This window comes from Rhinopithecus bieti, unplaced genomic scaffold (genome assembly GCF_001698545.2).
Source record: "Rhinopithecus bieti isolate Rb0 unplaced genomic scaffold, ASM169854v2 scaffold_54, whole genome shotgun sequence".
Taxonomy (NCBI): Eukaryota; Metazoa; Chordata; class Mammalia; order Primates; family Cercopithecidae; genus Rhinopithecus; species Rhinopithecus bieti.
In genome coordinates this window covers 978753-999656 of record NW_016803233.1, presented here as the reverse complement: position 1 = coordinate 999656, position 20904 = coordinate 978753, and the positions used below count along the sequence as shown (strand labels likewise).

The 20904-nt window shown below is 42.0% G+C and overlaps 1 protein-coding gene across 19 annotated transcripts in view; it reads right to left on the bottom strand.

Moving 5' to 3' along the window:
- Positions 1-12413: 12413 nt before the first annotated feature.
- CYRIB (CYFIP related Rac1 interactor B) overlaps positions 12414-20904 on the bottom strand; it is a 134014-nt gene continuing 125523 nt past the window's right edge. For 18 of the 19 annotated variants that reach the window (XM_017870609.1, XM_017870550.1, XM_017870671.1 and 15 more), the window contains 2 exons: positions 19624-19694; positions 12414-15017 (listed from right to left, as the gene is read on the bottom strand). In XM_017870609.1, coding sequence (XP_017726098.1) covers positions 14954-15017; positions 19624-19694 — 135 coding nt within the window. In that variant the 3' untranslated portion in view covers positions 12414-14953. The remainder of the gene's footprint in view (positions 15018-19623; positions 19695-20904) is intronic. The other variant, XM_017870662.1, reaches the window with a different exon arrangement.

Genomic DNA, 20904 nt, shown 5'->3' with positions numbered 1-20904 from the left:
TAATTGTCTTCCCAACCAGGCTTTGACTTTTGGACTTCCATATCTGTCCTGCATTATCCAAGTTTTATGAAGAATCCTACTAAGTCAGTTTAGCCAGAACCCCCCACCCTCAATATCTGGACACCCTCAATGTCTGACCAAATTCCTCATTGCCTACCACACCCCAGGTGATGTGTGATCACTTTGGCCTGCCCTCAGCAAGAATCCTGTTGAGTCCGCGTATTAGTCTGTTTTCACGCTGCCGATAAAGACATACCTGAGACTGGGAAGAAAAGAAGTTTAATTGAACTTACAGTTCCACATTACTGGGGAGGCCTCAGACTCATGGTGGGAGGTAAAAGGCACTTCTTACATGGTGGTGGCAAGACAACATGAGGAAGATGTAAAAGTGGAAGCCCCTGATAAAACCATCAGATCTCATGAGACTTACTCACTTCCCTGAAAACACTATGAGGGGAACCACCCCAGGGTTCGAATTATCTCCCACCAGGTCCCTCCTCAACACGTGGGAATTATGGGAGTACAATTCAAGATGAGATTTGGGTGGGGACACAGAGCCAAACCATATCATTCTGCCCCTGGCCCCTCTAAATCTCATGTTCTCACATTTCAAAACCAGTCATGCCTTCCCAACAGTTCCCCAAAGTCTTAACTCATTTCAGCATTAACCCCAAAGTCCACAGTCCAAAGTCTCATCTGAGACAAGGCAAATCCCTTCCACCTATGATCCTGTAAAATCAAAAGCAAGCTAGTTACTTCCTTGATACAATAGGGATACAAGTATTGGGTAAATGCAGCCATTCCAAATGGGAGACATTGGCCAAAACGAAGGCGTTACAGGGCCCATGCAAGTCCAAACTCCAGCAGGGCAGTCAAATCGTAAAGCTCCAAAATGATCTCCTTTGACTCCAGGTCTCACAACAGGTCAGCTGATGCAAGAGGTGGGTTCCCATGACCTTGAGCAGCTCTGCTTCTGTGACATTGCAGGGTACAGCCTCCCTCCTGGCTGCTTTCATGGGCTGGTCAGTTGAGTGTCTGAGGCTTTTCCAGGCACACAGTGCAAGCTGTCAGTGGATCTAACATTCTGGGGTCTGGAGGACGATGGCCTTCTTCTCACAGCTCCACTAGGCAATGCCCAAGTAGAAACTCTGTGTGGGGCTCTAACCCCACATTTCCCTTCTGCACTGCCCTAGCAGTTCTCCATGAGCATCCCATGTCTGCAGCAAACTTCTCCCTGGGCATCCAGGCATTTACATCCATCTTCTGAAATTTAGGCAGAGGTTCCCAAACCCCAGTTCTTGACTTCTGTTCACTCACAGGCTCAACACCACGTGGAATCTGCCAAGGGTTGGGGCTTGCACCCTCTGAAGCCATGATGTGAGCTCTACATTGGCCCCTTTCAGCCACGGCTGAAGCGGCTGGGATTCAGGGCACGAAGTCCCTAGGCTGCACAAAGTGAGGCCCAGCCCATGAAATCATTTTCTCCTCGGCCCCTGGGAAGACATCCAACATGCCCTGGAGACATTTTCCCCATTGTCTTGGGGATTAACACTTGACTCCTTGTTACTTATGCAAATTTCTGCAACCAGCTTGAATTTCACCTCAGAAGATGGGTTTTCTTTTCTATCACATTGTCAGGCTGCAAATTTTCTAAACTTTTATGCTTTGTTTCCCTTATAAAATTGAATGCATTTAACAGCACCCAAGTCACCTCTTGAATGCTTTGCTGCTTAGAAATTTATTTCACCAGATACCCTAAATTATGTCTCTCAAGTTCAAAGTTCTACAACTCTCTAGNCCTTCATTATATTTTACTCATCTACTTCAGTAACAGAATTACCATGACATTTGAATGTGATTGTGGATGTGAAAATAATTATGAAGTGTAAAGAATGATTCAAATTTTAATTAGTATCAGTCGGTAACAGGCCATGTGTTTATTTCCATTCCTCCCTTCCACCCCCCAGTTGATGACATTATTCTGAAGCATTCTCTCCCTGCCTCATTCATCTCAAAAGAAATGACATGACACATGAAGATACCCCAGGCCTCGGCAGTGAGACTCAGGAGAAGGCATTCTGCAGCTACCCCCGAATGCCCTCCTTCTCTGGCTCATAGACCTTTAGGTGCAAAATCTGGCAGCCTCCCCAGCCCCCATGTTCTCTGCCCTGCTCCCTCCTTCCCCTGAGACAATGAATAGAATCCATTTTTTTTACCTAAATTGGGTGGGAAGGGAATGAGAAAATCAGGAAATACAGAGGATTTTTTAAAAGACACTATCTCAGTATTATTTTTTTTTTCTTCAGAAAAATGTGTATAAAGATATTGCACTGGGTTGATTAGTGTCACCCCCACAAAAATCTGTCTATCAGGGATCTCAGAATGTGGCCTTTTTTGGAAATAGGGTCTTTGCAAATATAATTAAACTAAAATGAGGTCTGACAAAGAGTTTCTCCTTAACCAAACTTTAGTCAGGCTCCTCTTAATTGTCTTCCCAACCAGGCTTTGACTTTTGGACTTCCATATCTGTCCTGCATTATCCAAGTTTTATGAAGAATCCTACTAAGTCAGTTTAGCCAGAACCCCCCACCCTCAATATCTGGACACCCTCAATGTCTGACCAAATTCCTCATTGCCTACCACACCCCAGGTGATGTGTGATCACTTTGGCCTGCCCTCAGCAAGAATCCTGTTGAGTCCGCGTATTAGTCTGTTTTCACGCTGCCGATAAAGACATACCTGAGACTGGGAAGAAAAAGAAGTTTAATTGAACTTACAGTTCCACATTACTGGGGAGGCCTCAGACTCATGGTGGGAGGTAAAAGGCACTTCTTACATGGTGGTGGCAAGACAACATGAGGAAGATGTAAAAGTGGAAGCCCCTGATAAAACCATCAGATCTCATGAGACTTACTCACTTCCCTGAAAACACTATGAGGGGAACCACCCCCAGGGTTCGAATTATCTCCCACCAGGTCCCTCCTCAACACGTGGGAATTATGGGAGTACAATTCAAGATGAGATTTGGGTGGGGACACAGAGCCAAACCATATCATTCTGCCCCTGGCCCCTCTAAATCTCATGTTCTCACATTTCAAAACCAGTCATGCCTTCCCAACAGTTCCCCAAAGTCTTAACTCATTTCAGCATTAACCCCAAAGTCCACAGTCCAAAGTCTCATCTGAGACAAGGCAAATCCCTTCCACCTATGATCCTGTAAAATCAAAAGCAAGCTAGTTACTTCCTTGATACAATAGGGATACAAGTATTGGGTAAATGCAGCCATTCCAAATGGGAGACATTGGCCAAAACGAAGGCGTTACAGGGCCCATGCAAGTCCAAACTCCAGCAGGGCAGTCAAATCGTAAAGCTCCAAAATGATCTCCTTTGACTCCAGGTCTCACAACAGGTCAGCTGATGCAAGAGGTGGGTTCCCATGACCTTGAGCAGCTCTGCTTCTGTGACATTGCAGGGTACAGCCTCCCTCCTGGCTGCTTTCATGGGCTGGTCAGTTGAGTGTCTGAGGCTTTTCCAGGCACACAGTGCAAGCTGTCAGTGGATCTAACATTCTGGGGTCTGGAGGACGATGGCCTTCTTCTCACAGCTCCACTAGGCAATGCCCAAGTAGAAACTCTGTGTGGGGGCTCTAACCCCACATTTCCCTTCTGCACTGCCCTAGCAGTTCTCCATGAGCATCCCATGTCTGCAGCAAACTTCTCCCTGGGCATCCAGGCATTTACATCCATCTTCTGAAATTTAGGCAGAGGTTCCCAAACCCCAGTTCTTGACTTCTGTTCACTCACAGGCTCAACACCACGTGGAATCTGCCAAGGGTTGGGGCTTGCACCCTCTGAAGCCATGATGTGAGCTCTACATTGGCCCCTTTCAGCCACGGCTGAAGCGGCTGGGATTCAGGGCACGAAGTCCCTAGGCTGCACAAAGTGAGGCCCAGCCCATGAAATCATTTTCTCCTCGGCCCCTGGGAAGACATCCAACATGCCCTGGAGACATTTTCCCCATTGTCTTGGGGATTAACACTTGACTCCTTGTTACTTATGCAAATTTCTGCAACCAGCTTGAATTTCACCTCAGAAGATGGGTTTTTCTTTTCTATCACATTGTCAGGCTGCAAATTTTCTAAACTTTTATGCTTTGTTTCCCTTATAAAATTGAATGCATTTAACAGCACCCAAGTCACCTCTTGAATGCTTTGCTGCTTAGAAATTTATTTCACTAGATACCCTAAATCATCTCTCTCAAGTTCAAAGTTCCACAAATCTCTAGGGCAGGGGCAAAACGCTGCCGGTCTCTTTGCTAAAACATAACAAAAGTCACCTTTGCTCCAGTTCCTAACAAGTTCCTCATCTCCATCTGAGACCACCTCAGTCTGGACCTTATTGTCCATACCACTATGAGGCTTTTGGTTAAAGCCATTCAACAAGTCTCTGAGAAGTTCCAAACTTTCCCGCATTTTCCTGTCTTCTTCTGAGCCCTCCAAACTGTTCCAACCTCTGCCTGTTACCCAGTTCCAAAGTCACTTCCACATTTTTGGATATCTTTTCAGCAATGTCCCACTCTACTAGTAATAATTTACTGTATTAGTCCATTTTCACACTGCTGATAAAGACATACCCAAGACTGGGAAGAAAAAGAAGTTTAATTGGACTTACTATTCCACATGGCTGGGGAGATCTCAGAATCATAGTGGGAGGTGAAAGGCACTTCTTACAAGGTGGTGGCAAGAGAACATGAGGAAGATGCAAAAGCAGAAATCCCTGATAAAACCATCAGATCTAGTGAGATTTATTTACTACTATGGGAACACTATGGGGGAAACTGCCCCATCCAAGATTAAAATTATCTCCCACCAGGTCCCTCCCACAACACGTGGGAATTATGGAAGTATAATTCAAGATGAAATTTGAGTGGGGACACAGCCAAACCATATCAGTCTGTTTAGCAAGAATTCCCCTGATGTTTCCTCTAAACAATTTTCCATCCACAGACCCCACTACTCTGTTACCTAACTATAAATTCCCACTTTTCTTTGTTGTATTTGGTGTTAAGCCTAATCTCTCTCCTCTACTGCAAAACCCACTTTAGGGGTCCCTATGCCTATGGCAATGGTCCTGTATAAAGTCCTTCATACCATTCTTTAATAAGAGTCTTGAATAAATTTTTCTTTAACAGGACACCCTGAGTGAAAGTGGGCCCTAATCCAATGACTGATTTCCTTACAGAAGAGCAGATGGAAATACAGAGACCCTCAGAGAAGAGAAGACCATGTGAAGATGGAGGCAGAGGTTGGAGTGATGCATACAAGCCCAGGAACACCAAGGATGTCAGCATCCACCAGAAGCCAGGAAGAGGCAAGGAAGTGTTCTCCCCTAGAGCCTAGAGAGCAGTAGTCCCCAACATTTTTGACACCAGGGACCAGTTTCCTGGAAGACAATTTTTCCATGGATGTTGGGAGAATGGTTTCAGGATGATTCAAGTGCATTACATTTATTGTGTACTTTATTTCTATTATTATTACATTGTAGTATATAATGAAACAATTATACAACTCACTATAAGGTAGGATCAGTGGGAGCCCTGAGCTTGTTTTCCTGCAACTGGACAGTCCCATCTTGAGGTGATGGGAGACAGTGACAGATTATCAGGCATTAGATTCTCATAAGGAGCACACAACCTAGAGCCCTCAAATGCACAGTTCACAAGAGGATTCACGCTCCTATGAGGATCTAATGCCTCTGCTGATCTGACAGGAGGTGGAGCTCAGGTGCTCATGTGAGTGATGGGGAGTGGCTGTAAATATAGATGAAGCTTCCCTCACTCACCCACCACTCACCTCCTGCTGTGCAGCCCGTTTCTTGCCGGCCACAGACTGCAGAGTCCTCCAGAGGATCCAGTATCTCAGGGAGGGGGTCTTGGGAGGAAATTGGGGGTCAGGGGCACAGAGGCTAAAATAATCTTTGAAAATGTATTGTTAAGAAACAGATCAGATCTTCAGATCTCCCTTACTCCATAGCTGAAGACTGCCCCTCCCTTACTTGAGCAGAAGACAGAGTCCAAAACAAACCAAAAAAGCAGATCGGAGGAATGCATGCAGAAAGAAGAAAGTATATATTGTATTTTTTTCATCATTAACATCCTCAGAGAAATAGAAGAAAAAATTATTGCAATAATAACAAGATGACATTTTTAAATGAACACCGAGAGAACATAAAAAGAACTTTTAGAAATTCAAACTCTGATGGGAGAAATAAAAAATCCAATAGAGGGGTTAGAAGATGAAATTGAGGTAGCTTCCTAAAAGTGGAGTAAAACCCAAAAGATTAAAAATAGGAGAGAAACAAGACTTTTAGAGCAGCTGTTCAGTAAGCCTAACATCTGAATGAAACAAGTCCCAAAATAAGAGAACACACACATTTTTAAAAATGGAGAGGAAATCATCAACAAAATAATTCAAGAAAATATTCCATACTTAAGATATGAGTTTCCAGATCTAAGAGCCCATCAAGTTCCTGACACAAATGGAGGAAGTTGGGTTGACAACAAAACATATTTTCATGACATTTCAGAACATTCAAACAGTGTACAAATCCAGAGAGAAGAAGAAAAGTTACTTACAAAAGACCATGTGTGAGAATGACTTTAAACTACAACCAAACTAGAAGTAATCCCTTCCTAAATTTTGAGGGAAAATTATTTCCAACCTAGAATTCGATACCAAGCTTGAAGCTAGAATAAGGACATTTTCAGACAAATCCTTTTTTTTTTTTTTTTTTAAATGCTTCCCATGTTTCCATTACCAGAAAGCTATAAGAGGGTGTGACATACCAAAGCTAAAAGAAATCCAATAAGAAGACATTGGACACTAGGAAAAGGAGATTTATGTAGATCAGAGACAGAGGAATTCCCAAGATGATACTAAGTTCCCAAGAGATTTCTCCAGGAAGCAAAATTAATACCTTGAATCTGAGCATATTAGGAGAGTTATGCAATTAGCAGAGTTTGAATTTAATTAGATATACATAAGTACATAGAAAACAAGGGGAAAAGCAAAAAGAAAAGGACAAAAGAAGTAAAACAAAATTCACCAAGAAAGGAAAAAAAATCACAGTTTACTAATACATGAATAGCATTTTAGTCTTTAATAATGAACACAGGAAATTAGGATATATAGTAGTCTCTAAAGTTTTGCTTTAGTGGTTTCAGTTACCCCAAAACTCTTCAATGGAAAATTCAAAAAATAAGCAATTAATAAGTTTTCAATTGCACACTGTTTTGAGTAGCGTAATGAAATTGGCCGGGCGCGGTGGCTCAAGCCTGTAATCCCAGCACTTTGGAGGCCAAGATGGGCGGATCACGAGGTCAGGAGATCGAGACCATCCTGGCTAACACTGTGAAACCCTGTCTCTACTNAAGGGGAAAAGCAAAAAGAAAAGGACAAAAGAAGTAAAACAAAAATTCACCAAGAAAGGAAAAAAAATCACAGTTTACTAATACATGAATAGCATTTTTAGTCTTTAATAATGAACACAGGAAATTAGGATATATAGTAGTCTCTAAAGTTTTGCTTTAGTGGTTTCAGTTACCCCAAAACTCTTCAATGGAAAATTCAAAAAATAAGCAATTAATAAGTTTTCAATTGCACACTGTTTTGAGTAGCGTAATGAAATTGGCCGGGCGCGGTGGCTCAAGCCTGTAATCCCAGCACTTTGGGAGGCCAAGATGGGCGGATCACGAGGTCAGGAGATCGAGACCATCCTGGCTAACACTGTGAAACCCTGTCTCTACTAAAAAAAAATACAAAAAACTAGCCGGGTGAGGTGGCGGGCGCCTGTAGTCCCAGCTACTCGGAGGCTGAGGCAGGAGAATGGCGTAAACCCGGGAGGCGGAGCTTGCAGTGAGCTGAGAACCGGCCACTGCACTCCAGCCCGGGCGACAGAGCGAGACTCCGTCTCAAAAAAAAAAAATTAAAAAAAAAATTAAAAAATGAAATCTTGTGCTGTCCTCCTCTGTCCTGTGGGGACATGAATCATCCCTCTGTTGAGCATCTTCACACTGTCTACACTACTTGCCCATCAGTCACTCAGTAGCTGGAGGGGTTATCCGATCAGAAAAAACAACAGATACAGGGGTCGCTACTATCTGTGGTTGCCAGCATCCACTGGGGGCCTCGGAACATGGCCAGGTGGGTGAGGGGGAACCAGTGTAACTCCACTGGAAAGATGAGGGATGGGACTTGTGCATGGTACAGAGAGAGGGGGCCCCAGATCCTCATCTTCCATGGTCAATCCGTGGATACTTTCTAAGACTCAGCAATTGATCAGCAACACAAGCTTGTTACTTAAGAGATGACAGACACAAAGGACCATATCTTGTATGAAATATCCAGAATGGGCAAATCCACAGAGACTGATGCAGGTGAACCCCAAAATTGGGGCTCACTCGGGGAGAGTTCTTGGCTTCACCCAAGAAAGAATTCAAGAACAAGCTTGCAGTGAAAGAAAGAAAGTTCGGCCGGGCATGGTGGCTCACTATTGTAATCCCAGTATTTTGGGAGGCCAAGATGGGTGGATCACTTGAGCCCAGAAGTTCAAGATCAGCCTGGGCAACATGGTGCAACACCGTCTCTGCTAAAAATACAAAAATTAGCCCAGCTGGTGGCACACGTCTATAGTCCCAGCTACTCAGGAGGCTGAGGTGGGAGGATGCAGTGAGCCATGACCATCCCACTGCACTCCAGCCTAGGCAACAGAGTGAGAACCTATCTCAAAAAAAAGGATGAAAGAATGTTTATTAGAGCAACAGCATACAGCAAAATAGCTGCTCCACAAAGTAGAGCTACCCCATAGGCAGAGAGGCCCAGAGCAGCACTGGTGGACTGTTGGCTATATTTATACCCACACTTAATTATATGCTAAATAAGGGGCAGGTTATTCACAAACTTTCTGGAAAAGGGGCGGGGAATTCCCAGAACCATATAAGGTAACTTCCAGGTTATTGCCATGACATCATAAACTGCTATGGCACTGGTAGGAGTGTCTTATGCAAACGTATTATAATTAGTGTATAATGAACAATTAGAGCAACAAGAGGTCACTTTCATGGCCTTCTTGGTCCTAGCTGGTGTGGGCTAGTTTCTTTGCTATTAATACATTCTGCTTTGATCAACAGGGTGGTGACCAAGGTGGGGAAAACAAGTCCTGCTGATCTCCTGCCTCAAGGCCAGTGCTAGTAAGAATGGGGTGGGCCGGGAGGGAAAGAGGATGGCAAGGAGGGAGGACGGTCTATTTGGGGATGATGAAATGTTCTCAGATTGATTGTGGCCAGGTGCGGTGGCTCATGCTTATAATCCCAGCACTATGGGAGGCCAAGCAGGAGGATCACTTGAGCCCAGGAGTTTAAGACCAGCCTGGGCAACACAGTGAGAGCCCATCACTACAAAACATAAAAAGTTAGCTGTGGCTGGGCTCAGTGGCTCACACCTGTAATCCTACACTTTGGGTGGCCGAGGAGGATGAATCACCTGAAGTCAGGAGTTTGAGACTAACCTGGCTAACATGGCGAAATCCTGTCTCTACTAAAAATACAAAAATTAGCTGGACGTGGTGGTGGGTGCCCATAATCACAGCTACTCAGGGTGCTTAGGCAGGAGAATTGCTTGAACCTGGGAGGCAGAGGTTGCCATGAGCCGAGATCATGCCACTGCACTCTAGCCTGGATGACAGAATGAGACTCCATCTCAAAAAAATAACAAAATTAAAAAATAAATAAATATTAAAAAAATAAATAAATAAATAAAATAAAATAATCTCAAAAAAAATAAAAAAAGTTAGCTGGGTGTGGTGGTGGCTGCCTGTGGTCCTAGCTACTGGAGGATTGCTTAAGCAATCCTCCAGTGGCCTGGCCAGGGGTGCCAGCAAGGTCCCACGTGGGGCACAGCCTGGGCTCGTGAGCAGTGACCCAGAGCCTCAGGTACAGGGTTGCCAAAGGTCCGGACTTAGGTGGTACTTCAGGTGGCCCCTCTCAGGAGGGCAGGCCAAGGGGCATGAGAGTAGCCGCCTCCCTATCCCTGCCCTCACCCCACCCCTCTCTGGCCCTGCGGCCTTTGGAGACCCTCTCCCTTGGTCCCGCCCACCTGAGGCGGAACCCGACTTTGGGTGGCACCTGCGCAGCTGTCCCCTCCCTGACTCCTCCCCACTGCCCAGCGGGCACACCTCTGGCACCCCCAGAAACAGGCTCCACTTGCGTCGTTGCCTCCTGCTCCCCATGCTTGTGACTCTCAGGGACCCCAAACACTTTGGCCTTCGTGGGCCCTTTCCTCCAGAAAATATGAAAATTATCACAAGACTGTGTTGGTATAAAGAATACATTAATACTTTTTTTCTTAGGAATTAAGACATTCTGTTAGACCTACAAGTGTATTTTGTTTCCTTCTGATTTTAAAATACAGTGAAATGTTTTCGTGGTCCTTCAATATATATTGTGGGCCTTGGGTCCTGTGCACTGGGTGACTGCCCTGCTCACAAACCTTCTGCGGCTCCCTGGTGCCCACTGTAGTAAGATGCTTGCTTCAATGTCCAGTGCTATCACAGACGAGTGAATAAAATGCCACCACAGCTCAGAGGAGAGGAGATTAGAGACTCATCCTAGACACATCCAACCAGAACATTTCGCTGTACGTGCCAGGAGGACAACAGAGCGAGATCCTGTCTCAAAACAAAACAAACAAAAAATTGTGCAGGTTTGCCTAGCACCCACATGGACTGAGGAAAGCAGTGAAACTACTACTGTAGATTACTCTAGAATGGGAAACAATGCATGTTAATAGATATAATACCTACTGCGTTTAATGAGTCAAATGTCATGATGGCCAGAATAAAACTTCTGATATGCATAGGACATTGTGGGCATTAAACTAGCACAATTCTCAGGACCACCCTAGAGAGGTAGGTATTTTGAGTATTCCCTGTTATGAGGACACATGAGACTCGCCCAAAGTCACATGGAGTTAAAGAGGGAGACCAGAATAAACTACACTCCACTGCCTAAAGCCTGTCTTTTAAGTATTCACACTACTACTGCCTTTGCAGACAGTATATAAGACATGGAATCAGTGTTAGAGATCATCTGTTTCAATTCTCTCATTTTACTGATGAGGAAAATAGAGTTTCAAAGAAGAGATAATGGCTTGGGTCTCCTGACCCTTGACCCACAGATCTTTGCATTGCATCTTCTATGATTGAATCTTACTCTGAAGTTTGAAATGTGCTTCCAACAGTAAGAACTTCAAAACTGCAGTTAACTGCAATCTCAAATGGAACCAGAATGACATTTCAACTCAAAAGACCTAGATTTGAGTAAAAATGTCATTAATCCTACGACAAGTCTAAAATACTTGCAGCAATCTTAAAATGGTCCAGAACGCTTCTTAGCCCAAATCTCTAAAGCAGCCAACAAGTTGAGAAGTTCCACTTATCTATGTTGAGGGCTGTGGAAATGGAGCAGTGGTGAGTTAATTACGGGCATGTTTGGTGGAAGAGATGAGGCAATGGATTTCTCTAAATTGTGGAAAAGCTGGGGCATAGGATGAGTAGACACACACTAACCAGGTGCGTTTTAGAGACAAGACTGGGGCTCAAAGGATTTACCCACACCAGAGCAGACTCATACCTTCCTCCAGTGGGCAGTAATTAATCCTGGCTGGCACGGTTTGGTTGTGTCCCCACCCAAATCTCATCTTGAATTCCCACGTGTTGTGGGAGTGACCCAGTGGGAAGTAATTGAATAATGAGGGCAGGCCTTTCCCATGCTGTTCTCATGACAGTAAGTCTCCTGAGATCTGACGGTTATTTTAACGGGGAGTTTTTCTGCAAAAACTCTCTTCTCTTGTCTGTCATCAAGTGAGATGTGCCTTTCACCTTCTCCCATGATTGTGAGGCCTCCCCAGTCACATGCAACTGTAAGTCAATTAAACTTCTTTCATAAATTGCCCAGTCTTGGATGTGTATTTATAAGCAGTGTGAAAATGGACTAATACACTGGCTGAGATCATGCCTACCCCCGAATAAGGACAGACATGAGAACTACAGATAGAGTTGGCAGAGAAGATGCCTGCTTGCTCTCTCTGGCAATCTGAATAGCAAGTACTAGATCTGAAGTTGAATCATCTTGCGGCCGCAGCACTGTCTCCTTTGATGACCCTGCAGCCCTCGCCGTCCATCACACTATGTTGTCAGATAACCCTACTCTTGGATCTAGTGGAGGGTGAGGAACATTCTTTCTGGAAAGGGCCAGACAGTAAATATATTTTAGCTTTTGAGGGCCATATGGTCTTTGTCACAACTCAATTCTGCTGTTGTGCAAAAGTTTCGATAAATGTGTCAACAAATGAGTGAGGCTTAGGTTCCAATAAAATTTTATTTATGAACACTAAAATTTGAATTTCATATGCTTTTCTCATGCCACAAAATATTATTCTTTTCATTGTATTCAACCTTTTTAAAAACCATTTATAGCTCACAAGCTGTACAAAAACAGATGGTGGGTAAATTGGCCCAAAGACCGGTTTGCTAGCCCCTGGGCTAAAGAGATTTGTCCACTTATTCTTCAACATGCAGAGTGTGAACTATGTGAACTGCATAGGCCACAGCAATCTTACTGCATCCATTCCAGCTGCGTCATTATTTTTGATTTGTATTCATTCAGTCCACCGAAGCATTCACTTGGCACCTCTCCAAATCCAGGTGCTGTGCAAGATCCTTCCTTGGGACACTGAAGGAAAATCAGACATGGCCCTTCTCTCAAGTTCGCATACTTTCCAGTATCCAGATACTACGGCTCTTTTAGAATCAGAAAACACAGCCACATGCGCAGGTAAGTATCAGAGATGTTTTACGAGATACATGTATCAGATTCTTAAGGCTGCTGTACCAAAATACCACAAACTGCATGGCTTAAAACAACAGACACTTATTCCCTCACAATCCTGGAGGCCAGATGTCTGAAATCAAGATATTGGTAGGGTTGGTTCCTTATCGAGACTCTGAGATAATCTGTGACAAGCTTCTTTCCTAGCTTCTAGCGACTTCCAATTCTTAGGGTTCTTTGGCTCATAGATGCATTGCTCTAATCTCTGCCTCCATCTTCACATGGCTGTCAGCTCTGTATGTCTATTTCCCCTTCTTTTCTAAGAGCTGGTCATTGAATTCAGGGCCCACCCTACTACAGGTTGATCTCATTTCCCGATCCTTGATTTCATCTGCAAAAACCTTTTCCAAATAAGGTCACACGTGCAGGTTCCCAGTGAATGTATCTCCTGGGGGTCACTATTCAGCCCATTACACTATTCTTAGAAGATGCCTAGAAGGATATGGCCAATGTTATCCAGAAGGCTCCATGAAGGAGGTAATAGAAGATAACCCTTCAAAGATGAAAGCTGGCGTTCATTAGATGGTCACAAGGGCAGGAAGGGAATGTCAGGTTCAGGTACCAGCCAGACCAGAGTTAAGGAAGTGACATCACATGGGACAATCTGTGAACAGCAAGCAGTAGGGCCTGGCTGCAGAACAGGGTGTGAAGTGCGGGAGCAGTGAGCAGGAGGGCCAGAGAGATCAGCAGGGATGTGATCTTGAGAAGCTGTGTGTGCCATGATCTGGCCCTATTCATTCAGAAGGGTCTGATGGAAGCCTCTGTGATTCTCTTCCATGGTTAAGCATTTTAATTGTATCATACCTCGGATATTCCTAAATATTTAAAACACTGGCACGGTTGAACTAGACAACCTTTAAGCAGTTTCTTCCAACCGTGAGATTTAGATTTCATGATTTAGGTTTTATGATCTCAAACTGAAAAACATGTTAGTTTTCCACCACTAGTGAGATCATGGCCTCTGCTTTTCTCCTAGGAAGTCCCTCTTATAATCACTCTCTTCCCAGGATGAAAGGGCTACTCTGCCTTCACGTTGCTACCCACTCTCGGAGAATCAAGCTAGGAGGCGGTTTTCCTTTCATTACTTCATCCATACAAGAGTAAATCAAGAATAAAAGTCCAGTTAATGAAAAGATCACTGGTCTTAATATACTTAGCAAAATTTTAAAGGCAATTAAAATTATATACATAGACAATGATAAAAATTCTAATGAAAAGACCCGGCTCTCCCCTAAAAGAAAACATCATGTAATGTATATATGCATTCCATAAAAACATACATGGGGAAAACTTTAGAAGCCTAAAAACAAAACATCAGTAAACCAAGCCACACTTAGAAAATGAAAGCTGATTTTATTTTATCATCAACAGCCATTCTTTAGACATGAACATGCATACGTAATATTCTACGCACACATCACAGTTTTTAACGTTAGTTAATAAAGGTTAAACACACAACATACATCCTTACAAAAAAAGTCAAAATGCAAACTTAAAACTTTAAACAAAAGTATTACTAATTTAAAAAAAGTTTGTGTTGGGTACCATTTGTACAACACAGTTAATTTAAACATTTTCATTTTGGTTGCACATGAAAAAGGCGGCAGTAGAAAATAAAGTCATTGAGGGTTTTTAAATAGCAGAATAGGCAGTTTTGCCATGCAGGAGAAGCAATATTAAATATTAGTTTCAAAAAAAATCCACATTTAAAAATATTTAGTTCAAGTCACAGAATTTTTCTCAGTAGAGACCCCAATGCAATGCATAATTAGCTGCCTTAGATGGCCTGTTTGAAAGGATGATATCCCTTCAGAGTGTAACTTTACTAATTTTGGCACAGAAAAGAAGTCTTAAGAACAAGAACATGATTAAAAAAGAGGGAAGAGGAACAGAGGAAAGAAATAAAAGCAAGAATAAATGAGATAGTAATTGCAATCACTAAAAAACTGTGCATTCTCAGTCATTGCAGAATACTGTCTTCTGTCTACAGCAGGTGCTTATTCCAGAATTGTTATTGCAGCATGGATTTAATTTGCTTGGAGGTAGTCTCATCATTCAAATGTTTTGTTGTGTACCTAAAAAAAGGAAAGAAAAAAGATCGGTTTTAGGAACTTAAAAAAGAATCAGTATCAGGTTCTCTAATTATGACAGGATGGGAAATTGGTCTCAGCAAAACTCTCAAAATTATGGCTTCTCATTGTAGCTTTAACCCTGTTCAGGTTCTGCACAGCCTGTCATCCTCACTCCCTTTCTAACTGAATAGCCAGTAGCTATTTAATTGAATTACAACTACATTTGCTGAGATGATTGGTTAACCTCTCAAGTAAACAATCAGCTGTAACTTCTCAGTCAGAAGAAAATGCTGTTCTATCCAAGAGGCTGGCAAATTATAGCCCATGGGCCATCCAAACCACCAATTTTTGTATGGACTGTGAGCTAAGTCTGTTTTTTAACCTTTTGGATGACGGGAGCGGGGGGTGGGGGGCGGTGAGCAAAGCAAGACAGAAAAATAGTAATATTTCATGTGTTATTGTGGAAATTCTACAAAATTCAAATTTCAGTGCTTACATATAAAAATTTTATTGAAACACACATGTTGAGTCATTCATGTACCATCTATGGTTACCTTCTTGCCATGGTGGCAGAGGTGAGGAGCTATGAGAGAAACCATGTGGCCCACAAAGCCTTTAATATCTACTTACTCCCTGGCTCTTTACAGAAAAGTATTCCAACCCCTGTTCTATTCTGTATTTAAGATGCGTCAATTACTACAGCTGTTATATCTCTAAAATGTCTCAATTCTCCAAGTGCCTTATTTCTAGGCATGTGTTTTGCTACATGCATGCAAATCCAACATAAGAATTCAAAAAAAGAATCACAAAGAGTGATAATTATAAAGATTCACGACAGTATTCCCTTAAGCGGTAAAAATCCACTAAGCAAGCCTATGTCTCAGGCACTGTTCAAGGAGCTTACAACCCAGCAGACGGAGAAAGATAATGATACACTAATATTAGTGACAAGGTAAAGCCTAGCGGCAAAGGAGTATAACAAGAAGAGAAGTATAACAAGAAGAGGCTACATACAGAGACAGGGAAAGACCATCTCACATGGACACCCAAAAGCCACACATAGTAAGGAGTCTAGAGATTATTTTAAGTGCAATAAAAGCCAGTGGAGCATATTAAGCAGGAGAGGGGTGTGATGTCACTTAAGTTTTATCATTCTGGCTGTTGAGGGTGAGCTGTGGGGAAGAGAAGGAGCAGCAGGGAGGCATTAAATAAGGGGGCTGTTACTGAGCACCAAGTGTGAGATGATCAGATGTCAAGGCCTGGGCCAGATTACAGCAGCATGGAGACAGGTGTTCAATGTGTGGGTGTGGACTATATTTTGGAGATAACCCAGACAGACTAATTTGGTTCACAAGAATTCCACATATAATCTTAAGGACTAGATCTTTTTTTCTAGAGACAAGGTCTGGCTATAATACCCTGGCTGGCCTTCAATTCCTGGGCTTGGGCAATTGAGAGCCCAAGTAATCCTCCTGCCTTGGGCTCACAAGTAGCTGGGATGACAGGTGTGTGCCACCATGCCCAGCTAGGACTACATCCTTTTCAGCAGGTCCACACAGATCATCTTTCTGTGTTTAAGAAATTTAAACCCAATTCCTATTAGGTTCATTTCAAATTAATTTAAAAACTGAAGAACGCTTATTAAGTACCTGATATACTGTCTACAATGTTACTGAGAAGTCACTCCCAAACTGTTCTCATGTTTTTGAATAGGTATCAAGAGTGCCTGGCACATAACTGGTGCTCAACAAATATTTGTGGAAGGAAGACAAAATAAGCAGCCAGGTTGGAAAAAAAAACCAAAAAGGAATATTTACATTAAATGCTAAGTGATGTTGCAAGGATTTAACCTTTTTGTTCTCTTTATGTAAAGTATACGCAATTACACGAAATCCTACAGATGTCTCGAAGTTCTCAAAATCCATTTCTTCATTTGTTTCTCCCCCACTTCTTTATACAACTAAATAGTGGAAAGAGCCAAGTAATGTGCACAGTAAAATTTCTACTGCAGAGTAATTAAAAGTATCACTACTCAGCAATGTACTGTACTATTCGAGGAGTGGTAAGTGTTTTCCTCTCTACCCATGATGCAAGTTCTCGTTTCTTCTGTGGGATGTGATCTTAGCTTCCTTCTTTGGACAATTCCAATCCAGAGCACACTGCATCACCGCACTCATTTATCAACGCCAATATTATCTAATATATGCTAAAATAAAACATGAAGATATATGGCGTTATTTTCCTTTGTGCACAAAAACAAAATTTTTTTCCAAGTGCATGACTGTTCTACTAAAGAAAACCAATTATTATTTACCTTTACTCTTAAATTTAATAAAGAAGACAATTATCTACTACTGAACCTGAACTCCCAGTTCTCTTTCTTTCCCTCTTATGATTAAATGTATTTGGTTCCATTTTTCCACCTGTAAAATGGACATATGACTTGATGCCTTCTCTTAGTAGCACAGGAAGTTCTATATAAATAATTACTACAGAAAAGCATTCAAAACAAACATATACATGCATATGGAATTATTCTCTCATTTAAAATCTTTTGGTCACTAAGTTCTATTTGGTGGAGGTGTGTAACACTCGTGTAGTACTTCTGGGGTTACAAAATGCTTTCTAAACATGTGCTCTCAGTAAAACATATTAAAGGCTAGATGGATTTACTTTAAGAAATATTTTTCAAAGTATCAGCATTATCTGTATCAGCTAGGGTATTTGTTTAAAAGGAAAGTGCCTGAATCCCAAGTCAGACCTGATTTTGTTGTTTCTAAAAGCAACATTTTATTTTCTAGTTTCCATTATCTATTACAAAGGAAAGAAAATGTACCAAACTGACAGGTGACTCTTGCCTCCATGTTGCTTTCCTTCCCTCCCCTCTCCCTCAAACACAGATTACTCTGTGGGAGACTTCAACCCTGTCTTTCACTCGCCATCACTGCCCTCCTCTGCTTTCATTCTAAGGAAAAGGAAACTGAACTACCCTTAAAGTGAAAAGTAGGATTCTGAGTTAGGCATACTACCTTCAAGCTGAAGAAAGAATCCTAAAACCTCCTAAATCTCAATTACCTCTAAGTTTTTAACAAAGATTTCCTGCCACTTGCTGGCTTCAAAGAGCCTGACCAATCAAAAAGACAACGGCTTGGGAGAAAAATCAGGCTGCCTGAGACACAGGGAGTATTCAGAAAGAAACCAAGGAGGAAAGACTCATGATATCATTAAATATTGGCAAAAGCACTGAAGTATGCATTGTAAAACCACAAGAATACAGAATTCTAAAACTAGGCTTATGGTTAAAATAGTTTGACATTGTAAGGATTTTAAATTATGTTCCTTAATCTTACTGATGTTCATTTAGAATAGATCACCTTTATTCAGGCAGTAACCGCTTATGCAACACTTTCCATAATCTTTTAAAAACTATTTTTAAACATTTTTTCATAATCTTAATAAAATCATTTGACAGTTCCACTTAGCTGAAATGATACAGCCTACATTTTATGTGGTAAATATCATTCTATAAATATTTCTGTGTTCATGTAATTTTTGTGTTTAAACCCCCAAAAAATCAAGTAATGGGATGTCATCTTTTATGTCATGTGAATACTACCAATGAAATCTCTGCAGTCAAATATTATAAAATACTGAGATTTTCATTTAAAAATGTTCTAGCAGCTGGGCACAGTGGCTCATGCCTATAATCCCAGCACTTTGGGAGGCCAAGGTGGGTGGATCACTTGAGGTCAGGAGTTTGAGACCATCCTGGTCAACATGGTGAAATGCCGTCTTTATTAAAAATAGAAAATACAGGCACACGCCTGTAATCCCAGCTTCTCAGGAGGCTGAGGCAGCAGAATCACTTGAACCCGGGAGGCGGAGGTTGCAATAAGCCAAGATCGTGCCACTGTACTCTAGCCTGGGTGACAGAGCAAGACTCCATCTCTAAATAAAGAAATAAATAATGTTCTGGCATTCGTAGAAGTTTGAGCAACTAACTTAGGTAAAACTAATCTAATAACAGACATTAAATAATGACTACTTAATTTTTATTATAAGAAATACATAAAAATAACAGAACACAAGTCTGAACACAAATGTAATTACGTTCTATTAAGAGGAAAGAGCTAGTTACAAGCCACTTTGTATGATATTATTTTGTAAAAAGATAACTACTACATAGAGCTATTATCTACATATGTAAAGAAAAAACTCTGGAAGGCTATAGGCTAATAGTGGCTTATCTCAAAATGGTGAGATTACATTATTTCTTTTTATTTATGCTTTCTGAATTTTATTTATAACTGGTATATAATACTTTTATTAAAAAAACAAGCAATCTCTGTTTCAAGAGAAGCAACAAGTAAAAGCCAAAATCTTCAACCAGAAAATGAAGCTGCTATTGTCATGTGTCCCACACATTCCTCATCGTAGAATACTGTCACCAGTGTTTGGAAGCAAGACTATCAGTAAACAAAATAGGATCTTCACATTTCCAGCTTGAACACTTATTTTTATATCCTATTCACACTTAATGCCTTTTCTTTACATAAACCATTTTCCTTACAGATTTCTTCTGTACATATGTATGCATACATATACACACCTGAGAGCATTTAGAAGACCTTCTACACTATTAGGAGGTTGGTCCTTAAGAACTTTGATACAACCTTTCATCTAAAGAAAAAGAAAACAGAAAAGGTAAAGTAGCCATTTTTTTCATGTAACATTCCTTTTCAAAATAGTAAAATAAACCAAGACCATAACTATGGAACCCAAGAGATAACATACTATGTCAAATTAATTATTCTTAGAACAGAAAAAAACCCAACCTAGGTGTTACTATTCTCACTTAGTCAGTGAGAACAAAATCAGTCAAACTAAAGTACCACACATGCAATGAAAAACAAAGGGTTTGCTAAGGGAAGACTTCCTGGAAAAGGCGCTGAGTGGCGATTTAAAGGACAGAATGGGCCAGGTGTGGTGGCTCACGCCTGTAATCCCAGCACTTTCGGAGGCCGAGGCAGGCAGACCACAAGGTCAGGAGATCGAGACCATCCTGCCTGACACGGTGAAACCCCATCTCTACTAAAAATACAAAAAAATTAGCCAGGCGTGGTGGCAGGCGCCTCTAGTCCCAGCTACTAGGGAGGCTGAGGCAGGAGAATGGCATGAACCCTGGAGGCGGAGCTTGCAGCGAGCCGAGACTGCACCACTGCACTCCAGCCTGGGTGACAGAGCAAGACGTCATCTCAAAAAACAATAATAAAATAAAAAATAAAGGACAGAATGAGTATGTTAAAGAAAACAGGAGCTTTCAGGTAGAGAAACCCCACAGAATAAAGTATCACACAGAGCACAGATAGGAATTTTTCAGTGCTGGACCTGGAGTTATGAGAGGCTGAAAGTCAGGAAGAGTCATATGAACTGTTATGCCTGGCAGCAGGGGACTCACAGGTTATTTTAAAAGGTAACCACTTGATGACAATGGTATTTAACATATATTAGCCTGGTTATTGTAAAAAAGCATAATACAGCAGAAAGAACACAGGCTTTGGAAGCCAGAGAAATGTGGGTTCTACCATTTTCTAGCAATTTTTTTTTTTTTTGAGATGGAGTCTCGCTCTGTCACCCAGGCTGGAGTGCAATGGCGCGATCTCAGCTCACTGCAACCTCTGCCTCCTGGGTTCAAGCGATTCTCCCACCTCAGCCTCCCAAGTACCTGGGACTACAGATGTGTGCCACCATGCCCAGCTAATTTTTGCACTGTTTTTAGTAGAGACGAGGTTTCACCATGTTGGCCAGGCTGGTCTTGAACTCCTAACTTTAGGTGATCCGCCTGCCTGCCTCAGCCTGCCAAAGTGCTGGGATCACAGGCATAAGCCAC